The following is a 24,339-nucleotide window of genomic DNA, read 5'->3' on the forward strand; positions in this document are numbered from 1 at the left end:
AAAACTATTCTTCAGATATCTTAGTTATACATTTCTGAGTCTGGATTTTTCCTCAGTGTAACTCTGACTGGTTTCACAACACTGTATTTTGAGTACAGCCCAAAATATCCTTTATTGTAGCTATATGCCAGCTGACTTCTCATTTTAATGTAGTTTTTGTAGTAATTGTTAATAAATAATTAAAAAGCACAGATCCAGTGAGCTCTTACTGGACACTTTTAGCAGCATGATGGCTAACAGCATAGTCATATAATAAATAGCTTTTAATTAGCAGCTTGCTGGTTGCTGTTATTTCAATCTAATTAACCACTCCTTTCCTCTTGCCCCTCCTCTCCACTGCACTATTCTGCTGCCTTTTGCATTTAGTAAAGCTTCTCTGAGTCAGTCCAATTCATTAGGACAGCAGACAGCTCTCTAGAAATTGGGTTCACTCTGGGCTCAGTGTTAGCATGAGACAAGAGGAAGAAGCAGCACCAGGGGAGGCAGAGAGAACATGTTACAGGAAATTGTTTCTTGCTGTGTGTTTCATGTAGCCTCACCTGTTTTGGTGAGTGGAGTGAATAAATGAAGAAAATTTTAACTACACTTTTTCTTGGTTTAGGTTTAGGGAGCTGAAGATAATGTTCCAACAGGAACAACTTTCACTTTCCAGCCCTTTTGAGGGGCAGGGGTGTGTTATACCTTTTCTAAGTATCAGCTATATCAAAGAAAGGGGGACTTGATCAAGATGAGCACAAACTTAAAACTGAATTTAAATACCAGGTTGGAATTTTATTTAGAGAGCATGCCCATCCGTTGTTAACTGTTAGATTAGAATGACCTCAATTAATTTTTGCAGTGTTCATTTCTGACTATTTATACTGGCAGTATTGCAATGTTGAAAGCTAGCATAGACAGAAATTGAAAAGAGAGAGTTTTTTATGACTAAAATACAAGCAATTGTTTATTTTGGTAGCTTAGGTAGCAGAAGCAGACTGTAACTGTATGGAATAATATCTGCAACATTACGCTAAGCAAGCTTCAAGGTCCTTCAAGGACCATCTGCAGTACATATTTTACATTGTATTTTAACAACTGTACTAATTATTTTTCTAAGTAATGTAACTAATGTATTATATCAATCTTATAAAAGTACTTTGAACATTTATATAGCATAAAAACTCAATCTTCACAACTGACCAAAAATGTATCTTTCAAATAATTCACGCATTCTAACTTAAAAAAAAACGGAAAAATAAACCCCAAAAGTCATCATATTGTTTTAGGTAATAGGATGGCTTCAGTATGTCAGTGTATTCAGCAAAACTGTCCATTTAAGTCAAACAGACATTTTAGCCTTCATGTTTTCTGAACAGGTTTCTGCAAAGCTGAATACAGTATGATAGCCTATAATTTCTTACAAACCTTTAATATAAACCCAATCTTACCAAGTCTGACCCAACCTTACTCTCTTCCTCCTGTTAGAGGGTATAAGAATAAACAAAAAGAGTTGGAGTTGATCTAAAAAAGATTGTCTCAGTGTCTGTTGTAGATGTGAGCTGAGCCCTAAGTCTGAAATAAGCATTTATCCCCAGAGAACTCCTAAGTTCTCCTAAGAAATAGTATTTATTTTTCCTAACACAAATTTTTCACTTCTTTTCTAATATGACATAATGCTTCTCTCTTAGAAGAGCAAAAGTCCCAAAAGACCCATGTCCCTTCTAATTAAATTTTTGAATCAAAATCAGACCCAGTCTCTAAACCAGATAATCTGGAATATCCACAGCATCCTGGAAACAGTTCACCACAGATCAAATAAAGAAAAGAGGAGTAAGAGCAAGGCATCTCTATGAATAGAAATATCTTTTAAACTAGACAAGTTTGGAAATGGAAGAATACTGGAAGAGGTACAACCATAAATGAATATCTCCATTTATCATGCTGGCAGCAAATAGCCTAGGAATTAACACCTGCAAGCATGGAAATTTCTCCACGTACTTTAAAAAAAAAATTTCCGTATATACATTAACACACATCTTTCTGGGACATTCTTTATTCCTAAAATGACAAGGATTATCTGAAGGAGGAAAAGCATCAGGTGGTAAGTTTGTCAAGGCAAGGTAAAGAAAATTTTTAGTTCAAATAGTTTAATACAAAACAAACAAGTAAACCCTTCTTTAAATAAAATCAGTCACTCTCTGAAATTGAGTGCTTTTTTAAAATACAAAATCTGATATGTTACCAAAGTATGAAATGGCAAGCTTTCATAATTGTTTTTGGAGTTAAAGGATTTGTTTTGAACCACAGGTGGATGTCCAAGCTATGGAATGCTGTGATTGCTCCCAGAGTACAAGAAGCCATACTCTCCAGAGCCTCTGTGAAAAGACCATCTGTACCAGGACAAGCAATAGCCAAAAAAAATCCCAGCCAAGGGCAACAGGCTGTTGTTAAAGCTGCTCTCAGTATCTTGCTAAATAAAGCTGTTTTGCATGGCTGTCCTCTACCCAGACCAGGTAACAGTGAACTGTCTGAAAGCCACGTAATTGTACATTGCTGAACTGGAGCTTTTAACTGCTTCCTTCCGTTTTTAAAACTTCCACAAAACATAACTAGTTCTGAAGGGAGGTGGTGGGGTTAAAAGCATTTACAGTCAGTAAACCAAGTAGCTGTATAAGGTTCTCTAAGAAGTGCCATTTGCAACAATCAGTTCTTAACACTTTTACTTTTGTTTCAGAACTAGATAATTATGTAGCAGATTTTAAGGGAGGAAATTTTCCTTTATCTGTGGCTTCGAGCTACAAAAATTGTAGTAAGAAAAGAGGTGAGAATGCTTCTTGGAGAAAAGTGAGCACAAGTCCTCGCAAAAAGTCAGGCCATTTGTCCTCCCAGTCATGGAATAAGCAGGAGACAAATACTGAAGGTAAATAAAACTTTTTATTTTCAGTTCTGAAAGTTGCAGGGGTTAAACTTTGTAGATGCAAATCAAACATTTCTTATCTAAAAATGAATTAATTTTTTCAATTAAATTACACTTATGTTTATGTTCACCAGTAAAACACTGTTTGGTTGTTCTAATGCCTGTTCTGTTGTCTGATAATGGGGCAGGTCTTGGCTCAGGTGGTGGAATTACAAGCAGTGGTTCCACCTCTGACTGTATGGAATGACACTGTATCAGTCTCTTCTCCAATACCAGATGAGAGAAAGCTTCATTATTTTAGTGTTACTCTTTAGATTTTCTCCAGATTTACAGTATACATACTTTTGAGTTTCCTTACACTTACTTTATAACTTCACTACAATAATTACTACCAAGTGAATTCAGGTAAAAATAAATTAATACATTCCTCCCCAGGTCACATTTCAGTCTTACTAGAAAAATTGAGTAGAACAGTCTGGAAGTCCTGCAGTGGAAGAATGAGATCGTTTGGTTTAAATTGAAGGTTTTGATTTGATTTTCACTTTAATAGAAGAAAATAAATATAAAGAATTTGATGTGGTCTCAGATACTGTAAGGTTTTCAGTCATTTCAGTATGTTGCTTGATAAAGTGGGCTTTATATGACTAGGTCTGTGCATGTGTATAAACGTGGAAGTTATATTAGTGGCTGACACTTTTGAAAATTATTTTCACCTCAAGATCATAAGTCATGTAACAAGTAGTTTATTATACAGAGATAATGTATGGATATATTCAGAAACAGCATAATTCTTCTAAAGGACACATATTTCTAGAAGGAAAACTTAGTATTGTAGTAACTAAAAACAACATCAAGCAGAAAAACTTCCAGGGGGAAAAAAATCAAAGTACTTGCTTTCTGAAAGTGAATGTAACTGCTTCAGGGGGAAGATTTGGGAAGAGAGAGAGAAGAAGGCGCGCGCACGCATGCGTGCATACACACATTTTAGGAACAGTAAGATTCTAGCCTCAATTACCTCATATACTAAAAAACAAAATACTTGATGCTTTCTACTTTGCAGCACTAAAATGAGTTATTCATTTACTCAGCCCTTGTTCATAAAGAGGTCTTTTTTCTCTGACTGCAACTTTAATGTCCTGAATGCCAGTTTTCGGTTTGAATTGTGAATTCACCTAATCCCACTAAGAGGATTTAAGAAATAATGAACATAACATGAAGTAGGATGGCTGATGTATTTTGTACCTGAGAATGTTCTTGGAATGCAGTTAATATCTGTGAATATAAGTTAAAAGTTGAATGGTCAATTAATTTTAGTAGTCTTCTGTTTTAGACTATCAGAATCAAATGCTGTTGCTGTTTCCAGTAAAGATAAATGGTTTGATTTGACCTCCATGGAGCAAATTTAAACATTTTCTTGTTGACAAGAAATTTTTCTTGGGGAGAACCTGTAACAGTGATTCAAATGCCTAACACAGAAACCTCATGTCCTCTCTTTAACAAAAGCTTAGGCAACTCATCCTCTATTTGCCATTTTAGGAGTTCCCTGTGCTCCCCTGAACACTTTGAAGGGATGTATTCTGATCTTTGACAGACCCTATTGACATAATTAGTTAGTAAATAGGAACACATTTCCTCTGTTTACCAAAGATTTCAGAATAAAGAAATCAACACACATGGTAATAAACTAACAAGTCAATCTCTCTTTTGTGCAGGTATAAAATCTAAGACTGTGTTGCAACCAAACTGTCAGAAAAGAGCTTCTCTCACTGCAAAGTAAGTTTTAGTTTCTGGTATTTGTGACACCTTGCAAAAGATAAAGATGGTAGCATTCTGTTGTAAAGCAGCACACTGTAACAAATAGATCAGTAGGAGTTTTTTGGTAATGTTTTGGTCCCATATCTGAAGAAGGGAAGTATTTTTAATTTGCATTTCTGAGAGGAAATAAAATTTATATACTTCAATATAATTTTAGAATCCATTTCTTTATTTCAAGCCTTGCAGCACTACATGTCTTTTTATGTAACAAAATGGTCTATGACTTAAGAATATTATGTAACACTTACTCTGCCTTGAAAAGTTGACCGTATGCTTTTATCAACTGGCATTATATTTTATAAACTCCTCAGGCTATTTCAACTTTCTGAATGACAATTCAAGATGGTACAGTACTATGCACTTTAGTCTCACTGATACAGCATTTCCCTGAGAAAGTGTATGAATTAGCTAGAGGGAACTGCATTTGAGAGTCTGAAACCTTGGTTCTACCTTATTCACAGGCAAAGAGAAAATAGAATATTTATGCTGCCAGTATGCCAGAGGTTTTTTTAAGTGTTTGGAATTATTTCCAAAAAGCAGAGTAGAATGAAATTTATTGCTGCATCTTAAAAAAAGAGGAGTCTTTGAAAATATTAGACAGAGCAATCCTTCGTTAGGTTTTCAGAATAGAGAGAATAATTTATATAGAAAAATCTATTATGAGATAATTATTGACAACTACTGCTGTAATTCATCAGATGTTATTTTGTTTTTGTTTGTAGTAGTAAAGGTCATTTGGAAAAAAATACTATTTTTGAGGAGTCTATAATATTTATTTTTAAATTCTGTATAATAGTTTCATTTAAATGTTCTCTCTGTTTTTTAACCAGATCTTCAGAGAAGGATCATCTGAGAACATTAAATCTGGAGCAAAGGCTGTCTGTTGGTTCTGATGATGAAGTAGATCTTGTGCAGGAACTTCAAAGTATGTGTTCCAGCAAATCTGAGCCTGATATAAGCAAGGTAAACACAAGGCTTTTAAATAATTTACTACATTACCGTATTCAGTTGTTTGTTATGTGTTTAAAATAAATTTTTCATTTACAAGCCCTGCTTGAACTAAAGAAAATTACTCATTTTTTATTTTTTTTAAGTCAACAAGTATATGATACATTTGAGGGTAAGTGTTCTGGTTTAACATACACTATTTTAAATTACACCTTCACCAATTTTTTGTGTTGAGATTTTTCCTGTGGAGGATAAAATTTTTATAGAATCATGGAATAGCCTGAGTTGGACAGGACACACAAGGATTGTTGAATCCAATGCCTGGCTCTACACAGGATAACACCAGGAGTCACAGCACATGCCCAAGAGCATTGTCCAAATGCTTCTTGAACTCTGTCAGGCTTGGTGTTGTGACCACTTACCTGAGAACAGCCATCCCTGCATTACTGTTCTCATTATGTTTCATGCTCTCATTGCTCCCATTGGGAAACTGTTCTGTAGTCTTAAAGACACAAAGTTTTCCCTAATATGCACTGAACATTTGGTTTGTTTAATACAATCTCATCAGCCTTCACAGAACTGGCTCAAAGCTCCTCTGCTCTAGGCGAAATGCAGTTTGCTGCCCCAAGCAAGAGGGGTGGATTGGCCTAGTTCTTTAACAGTGGCAAAAGAAGGGTGAAGGATGTTTTCAGGGCTCATAGTTTTGCATTAAATTCTATGCTGGAATGGGCTGTGGGTGGTTGTGGGGGCTTGTTGAGGCAGAGTGTGGAGCTGTGGGTCTCTCTCATTTTTCCTTTTATACAGTACCATGCAGCTTTCCCTGTGGCTGAAACTATTTATTCTTTTTCATCTTTCCTCCTAGCACAGCTGAAGTGGATGGCTGTGACAGCAGGCTGTGTTCACACTGGAGCAGCTGGTCCATATCTTTTGAAATGTGGATAGAGTCAGTCTTAAGCTATTGTCCAGTTAGGCAGTGCATGACATCCTTTAGGATTTCCCTGAACAGTGGTTCCATTAGTTTTGCTTTATTAAGTATTCTGTTTATTCTTTGAAGACAAGCAGGTTTTTATTAAAAAAAAAAGAATTATTGTGTTTGGGAAGATTTTTCAACCTATTTATTGAAACCCTTTATTTTATAGTGTTTTGTTTTGGGTTGTTTTTCTTAAAGTATTTACAGTACATGGATGACTCACATGCACCAAGCTGGCAAGCTAATCACTAGTCAGTTAGCAGGGATTTACTGTAGCTATCCTTAAAAGAATGAGATGTGCTTAAAGAAATGGTAACCAACTCAAAATTGTGTTTAATAACATGCAAAGTGTAATTGCTTGTTGATGACAATTCAAGGAAATGCGGGTTAGATAAGGAAGGAGATAGATGTCAAGTCTTTTGTTCAGTTTCCTTGCCATGGGTGGAACCATCCTTGGCTGGAATTTCTGTTGTTAATTCCCCAGCTGCCTAGCAGAGCCTTGCAGAAGTAGGGGTGCTGTTGCATGCTTTCTTTGTGTGATGTAATTTCAGGATGCCAACAGAATAAATACTTCTGCTCTTTAATTTGCCCTTTCACTCAAATATGTTACTGCTGCCTTCACTGGATTGGGATTGAATATTTTTGAATTGAGTTGCAGAATTTAATTGGATCAGCTTGCCCCCCAGGATGAAATACCTAGTTTTCAGTGAGGACAGCATCTTGAGCAGGCTCTGTCTGTTTTTTTCTGATCAGGAAAAATAGGAAAAAGGGAAGGAAAAATAATAGGGAAGAAATATGGTAGGAGAAAGAGAAAACAATCATTCCTTTCTCTGATGTTCCTGGGGGCTGGATAAATATTGATGGGAAACTACCCTTAAGCTCCACTGGCAAGTATTACTCTGGAAATCCATGTTTAATCTTCCTTTGATTATAGTTGATATGAAATCTCCATCTCACATCTTTTAAAAATGCACTCAAGAGTAAAGAAGAGATATTTTAATCGTTCTTTGGATATTTATGCATTGCACTGCACAGAAATCATGAAAATAAAATGAAGCCTCCAAAAACTGGCAAATTGAAACAATCTCTGTGAACAACTAAAAAAATCACAATTTCCTTATCTTTCTTTAGATTGCAGATTCTAAGGATGAGTTACTGATGTTCAATAACTCCCAGAACATTCCTGTATTTTCAGCAAGTGGTACTAACCCAAATAAAACAACAGCACAAAAGGTAGGTGAAATAAGTTTTAAACTAGGATAAGAAAGGTGTCTTGAGTTTGTCCAAATCTGAATTTCTGATTGTATTCTAAGGATTAGTGCCCTGTCTATTACAAGAAAAAACTGTCATAATTCTTGGGAAACTTGCTAGACTACCATGCCAAATTTCTTTAATGTGTTTTAATAGAAGCTAAAGATTTATTAAAACAAAGGATGTATATGATTTCAGTTTCAGCTTTTTAAATAAAACCATCTCCCCAGGCCAAGTATTTTTTACATTACATTGACATTACAAGTTACTTCCATCAGATTTGAAGAGAAATAAAAACTGAGTTTGTTGCTTCCTCTCAATTAATGTCATTCAGTAAGTCCACAAAAGTACCACTTTTAAAATTCTTGATGTAAAATTGCTGCTTGCTCTGATGTCAAAGCTCTCAAGCAAAATATTGAAAAGACATGATATTACCAAAATCTGTGAAGAGTAGCATTTTTTAGGGGTATTCAGTTCCTGGTTTTGACCTATTTGTTGAAATATACAGCCATCTTGCTATGTTATATATGTAAGTAAACTTCAGTAACTTCAGAGTAGTTTCAGAGTGGGAAGATAAGCTGAATATTATTGGAAGATATAGTAAGTCTACTTCTGTAATCATCTTCTGTTCAGAAATTTATATTATTGTTTGTGGGTGCTACCATCCCTACTAAATACAAAGATGAGATTACATCTTGCTTAGTTTTCATTCTTTGGAAAATTATGTTTTCTCTGTTGTTACATTTTGTTCCCTTTTCTTTTTTGCTCTTTGTGTTTTTGAACATCAAGAGAGCTTCTGAGCTCAATTACTCTTAGCCAGGGCATAATCTGTGGTCTTTGTTCCCTTACCAGGCCTTCTGTGTTTCTATAATATGTGTCTTTTGGAGGGCAATCCTGATGTTTGTCTGACTGCAATAAATTGTTTTCTAGAGACACAGTTTTCTGCAGATGCAATGAAATAGCCCTGAAACTGGATTAACTTTCACACCTTAGCATTAAAAGAGCTGATGTTCACAGACCACCAAATATTCTGAATTGGAAGGGAACCACAAGGATCTTCAACTTCTAAGTGAATGACCCATATGAGGACTGAACCCACAACCTTGGTGTTACCAGCACCACGCTCTGACCAGCTGAGCCAGTCTCAGGGTCAGATGAGTTACTAGCCTTGCAGTCGTATTTCTTCATATCCAAATATTCAGAAAGTTAGAATACTTTCTGTAATTTTACTTAAAATCCATAGAACAGTCTCCAATAAAGGAAATAATTTTAAACCTGCACATCCACAAGTAGGTGTACTCCTTTTGAATATTTCTCTAAACATATTTCTAAGCATCCCAAATCAGAGATTCCCATAGTAGTGATGCCTGGATAATTGGCTAAGTCAGCTGACCTACCAGTTCCTACTCTATATTTTTCCTAGTGATTTTTTTTCTTCAAAAATTTCTGCTAACAACAGAAGGCATTACTATATTGATTTGCAACTAGACAAGCTTAGCTGCTTGGTAGGTTTGTGAAAAACTTGGTCAAGAGATTTCATACAGAATTTAAAAAAAAAATATTTTTCTGGAGAAATGTTGGCTGAAACAAAGGAAACACAACCCAACAATGTCAAACAGTGATACTTATTTATACACAAAATGCTTTTTTTCTTTATTTCTAGGATGGAATGCGTCCTGTCAGCAGCAGTCGAACTGTGGAAAGCAGCAACAGTAAATCAGAGTTGGGTGTTTCAAGAGTTAAATCTTTTCTTCCTGTTCCTAGAAGCAAAGTCACCCAGCCTTCTCAGAATACTAAAAAAAAGCAGCAGCAGTAATACAAGGCAAATAGAGGCAGATAATAACACAAAAAGAGAGATTTGGAATTTGCACAAAAAAGAACAAATAGAAAAATCCAATAAATAAGCCTGCCTATCTTACAATTTTTTTGTGTTCATATAATCTCTATTGCAAAGATCCAAGTACTTAAAAATGTAAATATTTTTTAAAAACAAACTGTTACCCTGTAATGTAAAGTTTGTACAGGACCACAGTTTTATTTCTATGTACATCAGCTAGAAATTATATTGATTTAAAGTTTAGAAATGGGCATTTTGCCTCCTCCATAGATGGTTGGGTTTTTTTCTTCTTTTATTATGAAAATTACTTATTTAAATGATAATATTCAGGGGTACCTACCACAGGATTCTGTTTGTGTATATAATGTACATAAATATATTCTATTAAGTTCACATGTTAACCTGCATTCAGATGAGTTGCACAATATATACAACAATGGCTTAAAGCTATTGTTCATGCATTTTAAAGATGTTTTATCTTCACTTAATGAAAAAATTAGTGAATGTGGCAATAACTGAGATGTTTGGAATTGCAGACTGATTACTTTCAGCTACAAGCCATATTAAATACTTTGATTTCATCATCATCATCATCTGCCTGCTGAATTGTGATTTTGTTTTTTTAAAGCTTCTCTTCATCTAAAATGTAATGAATTTCCTTTATATCTTTCATCTCCTAAAAAAAGGAAAGAGATTGAGAAATTAAAATGCAACAAAAGTTATTTTTCTCAGACTCTTAACTCTTTGATAGAATTGAGGAAAATGTGGTCATTTATTAACTTAGTTTTTCTTGTATACTGTAAAAACTTTTATATGCTTCATTAGTGTTTTAAAAGCATCAAAGAAATAACGGTGTTTTACAGAAGCAGATTTTACTGAAAGGAAATTTGAGCAAAAGCTTAACTACAGTATTATCCAAGATAATGTAGTAGCAATGAGTTACTATGTAATTATCAATTTCTGTTGTGGATTTAAGATGTAATTGCTGTAAAATGATACTTGATTTGCAGTTAAAATTAACTCTTTGTCATTTTTCTCTCCACCACTGAGGTAGATCACGTTCCCATGAGGGACAGTTTCTATGCAGGGCATATTTCCCCAGCCTCTTTCTACAGTAGTTGCAGTTACATCCTTTTGAATTGTAGCGATGTGGAGATGTGCGCTGTCGAGATAGCTCACCTATTGGGCAGGGGAAAGTGCAGATTTTTCTTGAGATCAGATTTAGATGCCTTCTGCTGGGTTACTGGGAGATGGTTTGGACAACTTGGACAGTGATATGTCTCCAATATCTAAAAGATCATTTTTCTCAAAATAAGCCCGGAGGAGGAAAGGATTAACTGTTTCCTCATGCTTTGCCTTTGTATGTAAAACAGTCATCCCAGACTCATGTCAATAAAATCTTTGTACACCATATTGTCTTTCTTTCTCTTAGTTTGTGTGTGTGTGTTTGCTCTATAGATATTGAATATTAGAAGCTTTTTTCTGAAATTATTTCCTGCACAATATATTTAGAAAGTACTCTGATTTTAGGCAATTGCTGTTTCACTAAGACTTCAGTTTACTGTGTGACAATAACGTGTAACGAAATACAGATAATTTCTCTAGAGATTGATTTTTACTTTTATTTTTCTTACTCCTTTTTGTGCTGAAAAATGGATGCTGCTTTTGCTGGTGGTTCTTAGCAGAATGAGTCAGCTGTGAAGCACTGCAGGTCAGAGCAGTGAGTCTCAGCAAGTAGGATCCCTGATGTGCTGAAGCATTGAGCAGCAGTGCAGTAGCTTGTGTGAGAAGCTCAGGTATGGATTTCATGGCCAAAGAGGAATAAAAGTAGAAGACACTGTTTGTAAGGATAACATAAATTTCAACATCAGAATTTGTAATAACTTTTTTTTTTTTTTTTTTTTTAAGGAGAGGAAAGGTAAGGAGAGGAAAAATCCTGACATGTTTCTAAGCTAGGTTTGTTCTGCATTTAAAATATGCCTTGGAAATGTCAGACCTCATTTAGATCAAGAGTTAACAGTGTGCTTCTGTGTGGGAAGATATTGGGCAGTGTCCTAAATTACATTTTGAGGCATGTTCTAAAACTGCATATTGTCTGTGAGAGTGAAAGCTTACCAGTGCTGTACTGGGCATGAAAATCTGCAGAGGACAGAATAACTTTGATCATTGTGTGAAAGTTGGGTCTCTTGCTAAATTTAGCATTGCCTTTCAATGCCCTCATTATCCTTCCTTTTCAGGCTGCTGTCCTAAACTCTCCATCTGCATCTTTTACTTGTTTGACTTCTGTCTGCTGTCATTTTGTTTGTCTGTCTCTCAGTCCAACACAGTGTGTGATCTCCATGCAGCTTTAATCTCACAGTATCTTGCAGATCTCCTTATTGGTTCTTCTCTTCTGCAGTAAGTGCTAATGTCTCTTGTTAGGCCACAGCAGTTCCTGCCCTCAAAGAATGACCACCACAGAACCATAACACAGTTTGCTTGGACATACTGACTTCTCTGCTGGCTTATCACTTGGTTTGTGATAGGTTGTGCTGAAACAAGGCCAGGCTCTGTTCATGAGCTCAGGTTTTCACTGTGTCTTCAAGTACAGCACTCCTCATGAGGGACTTGTCATACCCGCTACTCTCACTTTGGGTTTGTACTAGGCAAAATCCTTTCTCTTCTTTGCTTTCTGTGTCTCAAGCAGAGAGGAATGGAGTGTGCTGTGGTGGGCCATACCCATCCATGCTGCATCTGCTCCCAGCTATTACCCCATAACTTTAAATGAGGTAAGTGAAGAGAGACACGCCATCTCCCTGTAGGAACATCTCGGAAAGTACAGGGAAGCTTCTATGATTGAATCCATCTGACATGCCATTGGGGCAGTGAAAGACTTTTAATTTAGCCCTACACTACATTCTTTATACACATTTCCATGTGTTCAACCAGAGAAACATGAAAGATATTTCTGTCGTAGTTTAGGGCAAATTTGGGAGAGATCCTCTAAATGGTGTTCCCCTAGGAAAGCAAAATCCAAATGATCCTTCCCCCCAGCTGGTTTGGGAAAAAAGAGATTTCTTTGGAGAGAAGTGGAAAAAACTGCTTATTTAACAGCAATTGAATAATATTAAACAATAAAACCTCTCACTGTTTGACAAATCTAGGAAAAAAAGTCCTTTTCATGTTGTGTAGCTTGGCCCACTCAGGTTCTTACAGTCCCTCCGGCACTGGAAAGTGCTGAGGCCCAGGCCCAGGTGGGCCTCAGGTGTGAGCTCCCGGGGTTTGGCTGGGTGTTTTTCAGTCCAGAGCAGGTTTGCACAGATCCAGGAAAAAAGGGGAAAAAACGGTTCAGGGAACTCCTCTGCCTCAGCTAGCTAAAACTAACTAAAAGCCAGAGAGTTCTGTCCCACTGTCTGCCCGTGCTGCAGACACCACAGTCTAGGAGCCAGGGTGTGGGCACTTCTTCTTCCCCCCATTCGCTCTCAGAGCCAGTCTTAAAGGTGCAGAGCTTAATATATAACATAAATCAGATGATTTGGGATACCAGTATCATAAAGTCACCCCAGGACAACTTCTCATCCATCAACTTTGGTAAGTACTAAACATTCCAGCTCTCCACTTCAAGCCAGTCCTGAAAATAAAAGCTTTCAGCATCTCTCCTTCTTGACAAGAACATGGACTGTGTTCCTTAAGTGAATATCTGAATCCATCAGATAATATTTGCCTTTGGTTTTGGGTTGCTGAGCATGAACTCCAAAATTAAAAGCATGAAGAAACCTACTCCATCATTCAACAAAGGCAACATTTATCAGCAACAGCAAAACCAGCAGGCCTGAGGCACATCTTTTCTGTAATATAGCTCAAGTGATTTACAAAATGCATCAAAAACACCCCAGCTTTCCAGTAAAACTGGAGAAGCAAAACAGCCTCCGGTGGTGGAAAATTCTTGAAGAAAGGATCACTTTCTTGGTCATAACTCTGGCTAAAGTGATGTTTGTGATGGTCAAACCATAGTTAAGAGACTTGAGAATTATTAAGTAGGCTGTTCCTCAAGAAACTTGAAGTCAAAGTCACTTTAAGGGAGCACAAGGTATGGTGGTACCATCACACAGAAACATCTGTCTGCATTTTACAAAGGTTGTATTTTGAGGTTGAAGTGAGCCCTGGGGAATGAACTTAGTATAAATATTGTTTATCCTAGGAACAGGAAATTGGTTTTAGAGAACATGGGGGTTTGTAAAGGAAACGTATTACTGTATTGCATTGCATTGCTTAATTTGCAAGATGTTTTTAGCCAGCAACTTATGGTCCATTAATGAACAATCGTACATCAGTTCTAAAGCGGTGTGGGTTTTTTCCAAATGTTAAATCACAGCCAAGTAATTACAGACCTAAAATACCAAATCTACAATAGAAAAATGAGGAGGAAAAAATCACCAGAACACTCTTTAGGTAAACAAAATTAAGCAAATTGTGTAGTTCTGAAATTATCTCCAGCAATTGACACCAATATAGAATTAATATAGGGAAATTCTTTTAAAGACCTAAAGTTAATAAGAATTTAAGCCTGTTGCTTAAACAGGGTAGATGGAATTCAAGTGTAGAGGCCATCAGGAGTTCAGCAGCTCTGAGGTAACAGCCTGAGAAATCTGAGGCTTGTGGAGCTGGAGGAGGTGGATTTTAATAAAGACTTTGGGAATGGCTATTTAATTAATAAAGCACAGCTGGTAAGACACAGGTAAGCAACTGTGAAAGCAAGTTGTTTGTTGGAATAGCAGGCTTGTTTGACTCCATTGAGATACTGAGCAGTTCCTGCTAATGACGCTTATCAAGTTATTTTGTGTAGTTACTTTGTGTCTAAGATTTATGAGAATGGGTAAGTGTGCATAAGTTTGTGTAGGCTATCCCTGCTTAGCCTTGGCTCTCCCAAGAGCTTCTTAGTGCTGTACTAGCAGTGTGGACACCCTTCTCTGCTGTACTTAAGGACAGCTAAAGAATCTCTTTTCAACTTTGTCTTTTTGGTTTCTTCTTAGCAGGCTGCAAAATTAAATCTCCACATGTCGTAGTATTAATGTCAGCATGCTCTTCTCTTAGGCTGTATGTGTATACACACATTTCTGCATAGCTGGTTTTAATGACAAAGTGCTCTGGTAGAAGTATTTTTTATATCTGTTCTATCAAATGCATGCAAAGCACATGAGAAGAAAAATTCCCTTAAGTAATGCTCAGCCTGTGTTTATGAAGGTCATTGTTTGTTCTTCCACTGTTTATGGCCTCATTTGCTTCTTTTTTATTTTCTCCCTTTCCTCTTGAGCTCCATTTTCCATCACGAACAGGATGTGCAACTTCCCAGATTAGGTTCAGGCAAACATCCCTGGGAGCTGTCACCCCCTGACAGCAAGTACAAAAACACTTTTACTTACTTAGTACTTACTACTTAGAAGGTAGCCTGCTCTTTTCAACCTTTGTCAGGAAAGAGAGGCTGTGTCATCCTCCTCATGGAGGCTGGTGCTAACTTACCTCCTGTTCCAGCCTGAACTCCAAAGGTGCTGAAGCAGTGGCTTGGGACTGAAAGGAATAGCACACCCTCCTCTCAGTTGCCCTGATAGGGCAGCATCTTGCCTGGGCTCTTTGGCACCAGCAGTTTGATGGTGGTAGCTGGGCACTGATGGCAGAAGCTGTTTCGGTGAGTATTGTGGCCCAAGGAGGGGGCAATCACTCAACTGATTTACTTTTTCCTTCGAAGTCCTCCTGCTGAGTGTTTGTATCAGCAGCTTCCATATGTCCCATCTACTACATGTTCCTGCTGTATTTATCTTTTTCTTTCCTGAAATGGGCCCTTGTCTGCTGAATCCAGCTTAGCTACCACCTTCTAACTCTGACGACGACACAAAACATGAACAGTCAGTTGTGCAAGCTCTGAAGCATGCAGTGGTTCTAATGACACGGTGGTTCTTTTCTGCTGATCTTTCTGATCATCTTGTTTGTTTATATAATAAACTCCCCCACTTGGTGTGTCTGCTGTAACTCTGAGTAACATCCTGAAAAAGAGCGACCCTTGGCACGCCTCCTCGGACTTGGCCACACTGCAGCAGCCCTGGCCTTGCAGCCGGGCTTGGCCACATACTCTGTAAAGACCTGTACAGAGACCTGACTGTGGGAGAAAAGGGACAAACACCATGAGGTGAACAGATTGAGCGGAGATGGGATTCAAGTGATGCTATTTCAGTACACAGTTGGTTTTCCATTGTTATAAATCAAGCGGAGCTTAGTGGCAAAGAAACAGTGACATGGGAAAATTGAGACCCAAGGGTATCCAGAATGCTCTGTAAGCAAGAGGCATTGCTTTGTGGAGAAAATCTGGCGCCACAAGGAGGTGTACGCCACAGGCAGAAAGGAGAGAGACACAGGTAAGTGCTAGAAGATAGACAAGCACAGAAGTACAGTAGGAAGGACAGGGCAGGAAAAAAAGCCGCAGAGGAAATGTGTACTGAAGGCCAGAAGGTATGTGGTGGGGGGCTGAGGTAGAGGAGAGCAGCGTGCTGCAGGGTGAGCAGCAGCAGGCGCTGCTGCAGGACTCGAGCAGGAGCTGAGCAGCGCCTTGCTGCACAGGCTGAGCCCGCAGCACCACCTAGTGCCGCCCCAGGCAGCCCCGGCAGCCTCCGCTCCGGGGGAATCACATCACTACACTGATGCCCCTGCTTTGGATACAGCAGCAACCATTGAAGGGGAAGTAGCAGAATAGGTCCACAGTGCCTGCCCCACTGGGGGGGGTGTAGGGGGTGTAATGTGTCATACAGGCAGTTTCTCTTTTTAAAAATTTATTTCAAGGAGAAAAAAAATAACCTAAAACGCCTGTGTATCACTAGAATACTTTAGTGCACAAAGACAGCATTGGACAGTACCTGGCCAAACTCTGGGGCTGCCCTCGTTTTCAACAGCTCTAGCATAATGAGACATCAAAGTCTAGTAGCAAAATATCCCTGCAACAATCCAAATATAAAACTTTTTGTACAAATATATTTTCCTTTATAGTACATGATCACTCTTAAAATACAGAATTTCCTTAGCAAAAGTTTGCAACAATATTAAAATAAATAAAATATCCTAGAGAACATTCAGTTCCATAATAAATCTGCAAACCAGAAGAGTATAAAAATTAATTTCATTATTAAAGACTACTTCTGAAAGGTTTCTTCCCTTTTTTTTTTCCTTTTTTTTTTTTTTTTTTGTTGTTGTTAGGCCAAAGTAGAAGGTATATAAAAATGCCAGACCTATGCAGACTATTGCAGGTCCACTGTCAAGAGTCCTACCTTTTGCTAGATACTGATGTCAGCCTGCACTCATCCAATTGTGTGTGCAGAATCAGGTTAACAGTCCCTTAGGTTTTAACAGGAAATACCAATTCTCCCTTAACTGTGGAGACATGACAGATGTTGATTGACTTCCAAGACAATATCCTCTCTTCCTTCATTTTCACCTATGCACGTGGCATTTGGCCTTTCCTGCTAAGCTGAAATTACAGTCGCTGCATGGAAAACAAAGAGGAGGAAGTATTCTGTGTGCCTTGCTGATATTGTCCCTTAATTCATATGCAGGAAGTAAATCCACAGAAGTTTTTTACATACTGATTTTTCTATTTTCCACCCAGATTTGATTATTTTTTTCACATTCTTCCTGCTGTCTAGTCCTCTCACCCCAGCAAGAACATTTCTAAAAGTTTTCTGGAACAATTATGTCAGACTAGGCAGGTTACTTCTGCTTACCATCTTGTTTGTATCCAATCAGAGCAGCTTTCCAAAGAAAATCTGGTTTCTCCACTATAAGTGGCAAAACCTCAAAGAATGTACTAACTTGCACATGATTAACCACAGAAGGGAAGCAATTCCCACATGCTCATGCTGCAGTAAACACCTCCTGAAAGGCTGAATTCGTGCATGGCTGAGGCAGGTTCAGAAGTGCTGGTCCTGTCATCATGGGGTACTGCTGACCATTCCCTCCACAAAGAAGGTCTCTTAGCATCTCACAGTCTTGTTTCCTGCACTTCTTCCTCCGTCTCCTCCTGCAAGGCAGTGATTTGGGGTCGGGGTTTACGTTTGCTGGAGTTTCTGTGGTGTGCTGGGAGTAGTTTAAGGCGTTCAGCATGACTGATGGCCTGCCTGAAGGAGCTCTTCTCGTTCAGCAGCTTCTGAATGGATTCGTACTGCCTCAATTTATTGTCCTCGATTACCTGGAGAAACATCACTCACATGTGAGATGTGCAGTGGTGATGCTGACAGAATTCAGCTAATGCAACTAATGGAGCAGGGAAGAGACATGAAGACATGGCAAACATCTTCTAACAGAAAAAGTCCAATTTACAATTTCTAATTTCTAGTATGCGGTTTCTAATTGCAACCACAAAACAATACATTAAAATTTGAACACGTGGAAAAGGTGCCTAATTCCCAAATTACAAAGTGCCGTTGGACTGCCTGGTTTCCTCTTGTGACTTGGCTTTACCTCTGAGTCCCTCTGTTGAAGTCTCCCAGTACCTTGGCATTTCCCTGCCACTGCTAGACTGCCAGGTTAAGAAAGCGTTAATTTCTCTATCGCAAGCAGAGGGAGAAGGCTGCCAGCAAGGTGCCAGGTTTTCTTTGCTTTCTCCTTACCAAACAAGGAAGCTCTGCTCACCTCTGTTTGAAGGAGACAAGAAGTTTGCCCTGTAAGGTTGTTCCAGTCTCCCCTGTCAGGCAGGAGCAAGGAAAAATCAGGCTCCTTCGCTGGCACTGCAGTGTCTGCACATCTTTGATAAGGGCACAGGACTGGCAGGAGAGAGAACTTTTAGCACCTCTTGTTGCTAAAATGTGGTCTGGAGGGTGGGAAGCCTTTTCAGAGTGGAGGCTGCCTGCCTGCTAGGGCTCTGCTGCCACAGCAGCTGGGGACAAGGCTGAGTCCAGCACACACAGAGGAGCAGCACATCCAAAAGGATGCACAGCCTGCCTACTGACTAGCCTGCTTTAACTCCAGGCAGTGTTCCACTGCTGTGCTAATGCACCAAATCAAATAGACATCAAAAACCATGTTTCACTCTGCCAATAAAATTTAGATGCCCTCTCATAGAAGAGTGAAAAAAATACAGAGAGAGGAACATTTTTAAGAACAATTTGCATAACTTGGCTTTTCTTTACTAACCATTTTTATGTAACAAAGGAAATACCCCAGGACTACAGTAATTCATCCCCTTGATTACATGTGAATGGAATATTTACATGGCTTGTTGAAAGAGGTCAGCAATTCTGATCATCACATACTAGGAAACTCCTCTTCCCCAGGCAGCCTCCTATTGCTCAAGTGCAGCTGATTCTGCATTTACAATTGTAAAACTCTGTGAGATGCTGAGATTTTTCTGAATCTCCTGAGCCAAAATCAAAAATATAAAGCACCCAGATCAGCAGCTGGATAACCAAAACAACTTCTCTTCTCATTGAAACTTTTCTTCTTGCTCCTCCAGAACATGACCCAGCTCATCTGAACACAGGTGTCTGTGACAGATCAGGTGAAAGAGCAAACAGGAGCCTGCCACTGTTCTGCCAGTGGGTAGGTTGCTCAACTGCCCTGAATGACCCCCATCAATCCAGAAAATCATAATTTCTATTTGGTGTGTTTTGTATGTTCATCAAATGCAGTGAGACAACAGCCAGTGAGCCTATGAGAAATGCTCACCAAAAATCTCTGGCACTCCAGCATCGCCTCCAGCCTGTGCTCAGAGAGTATCACCGTGCAGTTGGCAAACGCGTGCTTCAGGGTCTTCCTGATCACTTGGGAAGTTCTGAAAGGCAAACACTGCATTCAGACACAAAAGCACTGGCATTCAGACTGCAATGTGCATGCCCATAACTGCATTGACATGTGTAACAGCCTGGCTGTGGGTTGTAGAGCTTCCACGCAGAGACACAGCTCTGAAGTGCCTCTGCTCATCTCTGCTGTCAAAGCTCCTATCAGCCATAGAGTAAAGGTTGTAACCAGGCTTCCCCGATTCCCTGCACAGAATTACCAACATACGTTACTGAAATCAGGCTTAGGAACAGGCCAGACAAGTTACAGAAGATCTCTTTAGATGGTGCTGCCTCATGGGTTTTCTTATTCCATATTAGAAAACAGAATAAACGAACAAAACATACACAGGGTCCAGGTGAGCACTTGGTTCATCGAGCAGCAAGATTTTAGCTTTGCTGAGAACTGACCGGGCGAGGCACATCAGCTGTTTGTGGCCATGACTGAGGACACAGCCTCCATCCACAAGAACAAAATCAAGCTTGCCTGGAAATTGCTCTATTACAGACTTCAGCCCGACCTGCCAGAGGAGAAAAAGGACACAAAAAACCAGCAAGATATAATTACTGCTGACTGTGGAAATCATATATAATCACTATAGCATTGCAAATGCTATGGAAAGTGATTTTTGAAAGAAAACAGACCTCTGGTTACTAGGAGTTTAAAAAGAAATTATCAAAATTTATATGCTCCATTATAGCAACAGAGAAAATATCCCCAGTCACCATGGTCCCTGTCTCTACAGTTCTGACAGTGTTTCCAGGTGCTCCTTTTGCTGCCCTAAAGATTCTGTGCACTTTGGTTATACTAATGGCACGAGGGGCTTCCCTCTGGCACTGGTGACAGAGCGTTTAGAGGGGTGCCCATGCCAAGTGAAGCTGCTGCCTTTGCATCAGAAACCAGAGTCCAGCCCAGATGTTTTCTGATTTTCCTCCAGTTTACTATCCTTAGGAGATTTACATTTCAGAGCAAAGCTTTCCATCTTCCACAGATCCAAACCAACTGTGGTCCTTGGCCTTATCAGCAGAGTTTAGAGGCATTTTTACAAAATATGAAAACTAGGAAACATATGGGAGTTTCATGGCTCTATAAAACACTATAAAAATGTAATGAAACCCCAGGAATTTATGACGGCCACCTTCCCTGGATTTTTTTAAATATTACTGATCTGAAATTAATTTGCATTCCAGGGAGAACAAAAATTTGGAATTCCTACAAAGTGCTTTCACTTTGCATGGAAACCATATTAAACTGTGCTCTATGGGTATATGTGCTGTGTTTCTGAAGAGTTCATGCTTTAATTTTTAAGAAAATTAAGACCAGTGATTTGTTCTTCCTTCTCTTTTGAACACACATTGTGTCCTCAATGAAATTTTGCATTCAATGGATGAAAAAAAGTGCTTTCTTCTTAAAACTGCACAAGGTCTCTCCATGTTCCCATAGAGGTCTTGCAGGAGCAAGACTTAAGCTCACAAGTTGACACAAGCCTGACAGATTCAGGTGCTGAAATATGGGGGCAATAAAAAACAAAAGATCAGACAAGGCCTGGTCCTCTGCAGTTGATTGCAAGGAACGTAAGAAGCTGATGCTGATCTCTAGAGGATCCTCTAAATCTTCAGCAGTCAGCGTGGGTCTGGAATAAGCTGACAGTTCATTTCTGTGTCATGCTCCCAAAGCTACACTGACTCACTGCCACTGCCAAGCCAGACTTCAAGAGCATGAACTTTGTAAACAATCCAATCACTCCTAGTAAAAAGCATTACAGCTCTTTCTCTTTTCTATTTGCTTTGCATTCTTGCCTGTGCAATGAAAACCGCAGTATCACATACAGATTTGCCAAACTCCTTAATTATAAACATTTTAAAATAAATTTTTTTTCAGGCCATTGTAAAAGAGGTTTAACTCTTTAAAATCCCAGGCTCAATTCAAACACACACTGGAAACAATTCCCCAAAGCAGGAGAGCTTATCTTCCTAAAGAAAGGGGATATTGATCCACACTTGATTAAGTCCCACACCTGTAAACATTTTTTGATACATGAGACTTGCAATGATCAGGGAAAATTGCACCAGTTTATGGTTAGGTCCATGTTAATTAGGTCATCTGCACCTTGGAAAAAGGTATCCACTTTCTAGGCTGTGGCTTTTTCCCTCCTGTAATGCTCACCTGACTTTTTCTAGGCATTACTGACACCTCTGCAACCCATGGAGCACTATCAGAGCCAAGAAGTGGCACCTGACAACTGCAAGGTGTGTGACCAGTGCAACATGGAAACAGAATCTGGCCCCTAAGCTTGAGAATTTGGAAAGAAAAAAAAAAAAAAAAGCTGTTGAAACCTCAACAGAATATTGGAAAACAACCTGTAGGTTTGAAATTCTAACATTCCATGATTCTTATTTCCCATGGCAAAGGAAGCTCCATGACACAAATAGAACAAAAGCCTGAATGCCTTGTTAGAGGGAGATCCTCTCATCTGGATTCACATTGACCTGGGAATTAAAATAACTATTTCTATAAAACATAATAGATAGAGTTTGTAACACAGCATGACCTTCCCCCTGCACTTGTTTCCTAAGATTATACATAAATTGAAAATATTACAATCATTTGACCCGCGCTGCACCCTGCTGTAACCACATCACCAGAGGGAGACAAATAACACTGTACAGCTTTACCTCCTCTGCAACTTTCCATATTTCTTCATCATTCCACTGCCCATAAGGATCCAAATTCATCCGAAAAGTTCCAGAAAATATGAACACTTTCTGCAAGAAAAAAGACATACTGACACAGGTAGATAGATAACCTGAAACACTGTATAAAGCATTGGAAACTGTGAAGCATACAGACAAAAGGATATCCATCTGCAATTACCAGATAGAGCTAAGTGCAGGTTATGAATTTTTTTAAAAATATTGTTCCAAAAAAAAAAGTGATTTTGAAAACATTTACATATTTAGATTTTGGCAATTATCTTAATAAAATCTTAGCCAAACTTTTCTGGAAACCAGCAAACCCCAGATTTCAGCAGTTTTCAGAATAAAACATTTCCTGTATTGTCATTTTGAAATAAATGTTTTAAAAGTATTTGTGATTCTGTACTACATGAAACATATTCAAACATACCAAAAAATTTGTCAAACTAAAGTGTGTGTTTCCACAACAATTTTATTTAGAGAGGAAAAAAAAAACCTATTGCTTATTTGTCAAAATTCAGGGACATTGTTCTAAGTTGTTTTTCATCAATGAATTTCTTTATCTAATACACTGTAGCCAAATCCACATCTCAGCATCATTCTGTCCCCTGGCATTTCACCATGTCCCAGTCCTACCCCTAAAGATGTTCTTTCCCTCTCTCACTGTCAGATGGCTGAAATGACAGACGTGACAGAGCGTGGCTGCAGCAGCAAGAACCCTCTCTGTCGGAGTTTGCCCGCTGGACACTGCAGGCTGTGTACAGGAGACGAGGAGGATGCACATTTCCTGGCACTGAGAACACACCCTTCTCCAACTGAAGTTTCCTACTCCAGTCTGCTTTCCCCATCAGTTCAGGCAAGCAGATTTAGGTGACCATACCTTAGATACACGTTTTGTAGCTCAAGAAGCAGTGACTCAGACAAAATTAAATATTTGTTTAATATCTTTTTACGTGGGGTGGATTCTGATGGAAATTAAATTCTTCAAGGGACACTGAGGCTGTCCAATATTTTTTAAGAAGCTGTTTTTTGTCTATGCTGTAAGGTACACCTGCTGTTTTTAGCAGGGAGAACTTGCTCCCAAAGAATTTAAGTGCCTTGTTGAGAAGTGTTACCACTTGCTTGCTCTTTCCTTGTACATACACAACAAATAACAAGAGGAAAAATTTGAGTCAATTATTTTCTTCCACCTTTCTAAACAAAGTATTTATTTAGAGAAAATGTGTTGAAATGCCAGTGATTCACAGCCACGTAAGTTCCTGGAGTTTTAGTAGTCAAACACTACCAAAAGCTGTGAAGGACTAGCTGTACCAGCAGAAACTAACTGAGAGAATACACTTACAGTGCTCTCCCAGAGTTTGGCCTGTCTAGCACAGTTTCCATGTGACCCAACCTGAGAACTTGGCATTCTTTCACCAGATTTCAAAGTGATTTATACACACATTTACATGAATCATTAAATTATGATTAATTAAAAGTGCAAACATTGCAGAGGAAAATAAATTAAATTAATTAATTTGCTAGATTAAGATATGCATGCCACTGCCAACTTATTTGGTGTAAAAGAGAAGGAAATAACTAATTCAAGAAACCAGAGGAGAAAAGCAGCTGCACTGTGGCGCTGTGCACTCAGTGGGGTAGATCTAAGTGCAATGATACCTTCAATACATGGCAAACAACACATGACAAAGCTGCAGAACCACACTCAGCTAAAAATTAATCACTGAAGTACTTTTTGTAGAGACAATGGGGAAAGAGTAGACTCTTTCCCTTACAATTGTTATTGTTAACAACAGTGAAAGCTTCAGTGAAGTACAGCACAGTCCTTTTCCCATGCCCTGCACTGGTTAGGTGCAGTGGGGTGACATATTTGCAGCAGGATTAGATTCTTCCAAGTAGTGGGTGTGGTGGAAACAACAATGCTGTGGAAACAGTGTCAGACGTGGGTTTGTTCACACTGTGAGCCCCATGCATTTAACTAATGGAATACGTGTTTTCATTTCTCAGTGGTTAAGAATAGTTAACTGAACAAACCAGTTTTAAAGAAGATAGGGCTGAATAACATTCCTGCTGAAGTGCACCAGGCACAGCAAGAAAGGGTACAACTTTCTTCTGAAGCTGCTGCTATTTC

At 38.7% G+C, this 24,339-nt stretch overlaps 2 protein-coding genes across 5 annotated transcripts in view; one reads left to right on the forward strand and one right to left on the reverse strand.

The window, feature by feature from the left end:
- The window catches only part of CTTNBP2 (cortactin binding protein 2), a 127,461-nt gene extending 117,660 nt beyond the window's left edge, over positions 1-9,801 (forward strand). The window contains 7 exon segments of the mRNA XM_086887023.1: positions 2,287-2,492; positions 2,714-2,899; positions 4,609-4,669; positions 5,542-5,674; positions 7,761-7,862; positions 9,544-9,680; positions 9,682-9,801. Coding sequence (XP_086743149.1) covers positions 2,287-2,492; positions 2,714-2,899; positions 4,609-4,669; positions 5,542-5,674; positions 7,761-7,862; positions 9,544-9,680; positions 9,682-9,784 — 928 coding nt within the window. The 3' untranslated portion in view covers positions 9,785-9,801.
- Positions 9,802-16,500: 6,699 nt separating this feature from the next.
- The window catches only part of CFTR (CF transmembrane conductance regulator), an 86,737-nt gene continuing 78,898 nt past the window's right edge, over positions 16,501-24,339 (reverse strand). For all 4 annotated transcript variants that reach the window (XM_086887028.1, XM_086887027.1, XM_086887025.1 and 1 more), the window contains 4 exons: positions 22,188-22,277; positions 19,860-20,032; positions 19,402-19,507; positions 16,501-17,926 (listed from right to left, as the gene is read on the reverse strand). In XM_086887028.1, the coding sequence (XP_086743154.1) occupies positions 17,720-17,926; positions 19,402-19,507; positions 19,860-20,032; positions 22,188-22,277 (576 nt within the window). In that variant the 3' untranslated portion in view covers positions 16,501-17,719. The remainder of the gene's footprint in view (positions 17,927-19,401; positions 19,508-19,859; positions 20,033-22,187; positions 22,278-24,339) is intronic.

This window comes from Cyanistes caeruleus, chromosome 4, assembly GCF_971803275.1.
Source record: "Cyanistes caeruleus chromosome 4, bCyaCae1.hap1.1, whole genome shotgun sequence".
In the NCBI taxonomy this organism is placed as follows: domain Eukaryota; kingdom Metazoa; phylum Chordata; class Aves; order Passeriformes; family Paridae; genus Cyanistes; species Cyanistes caeruleus.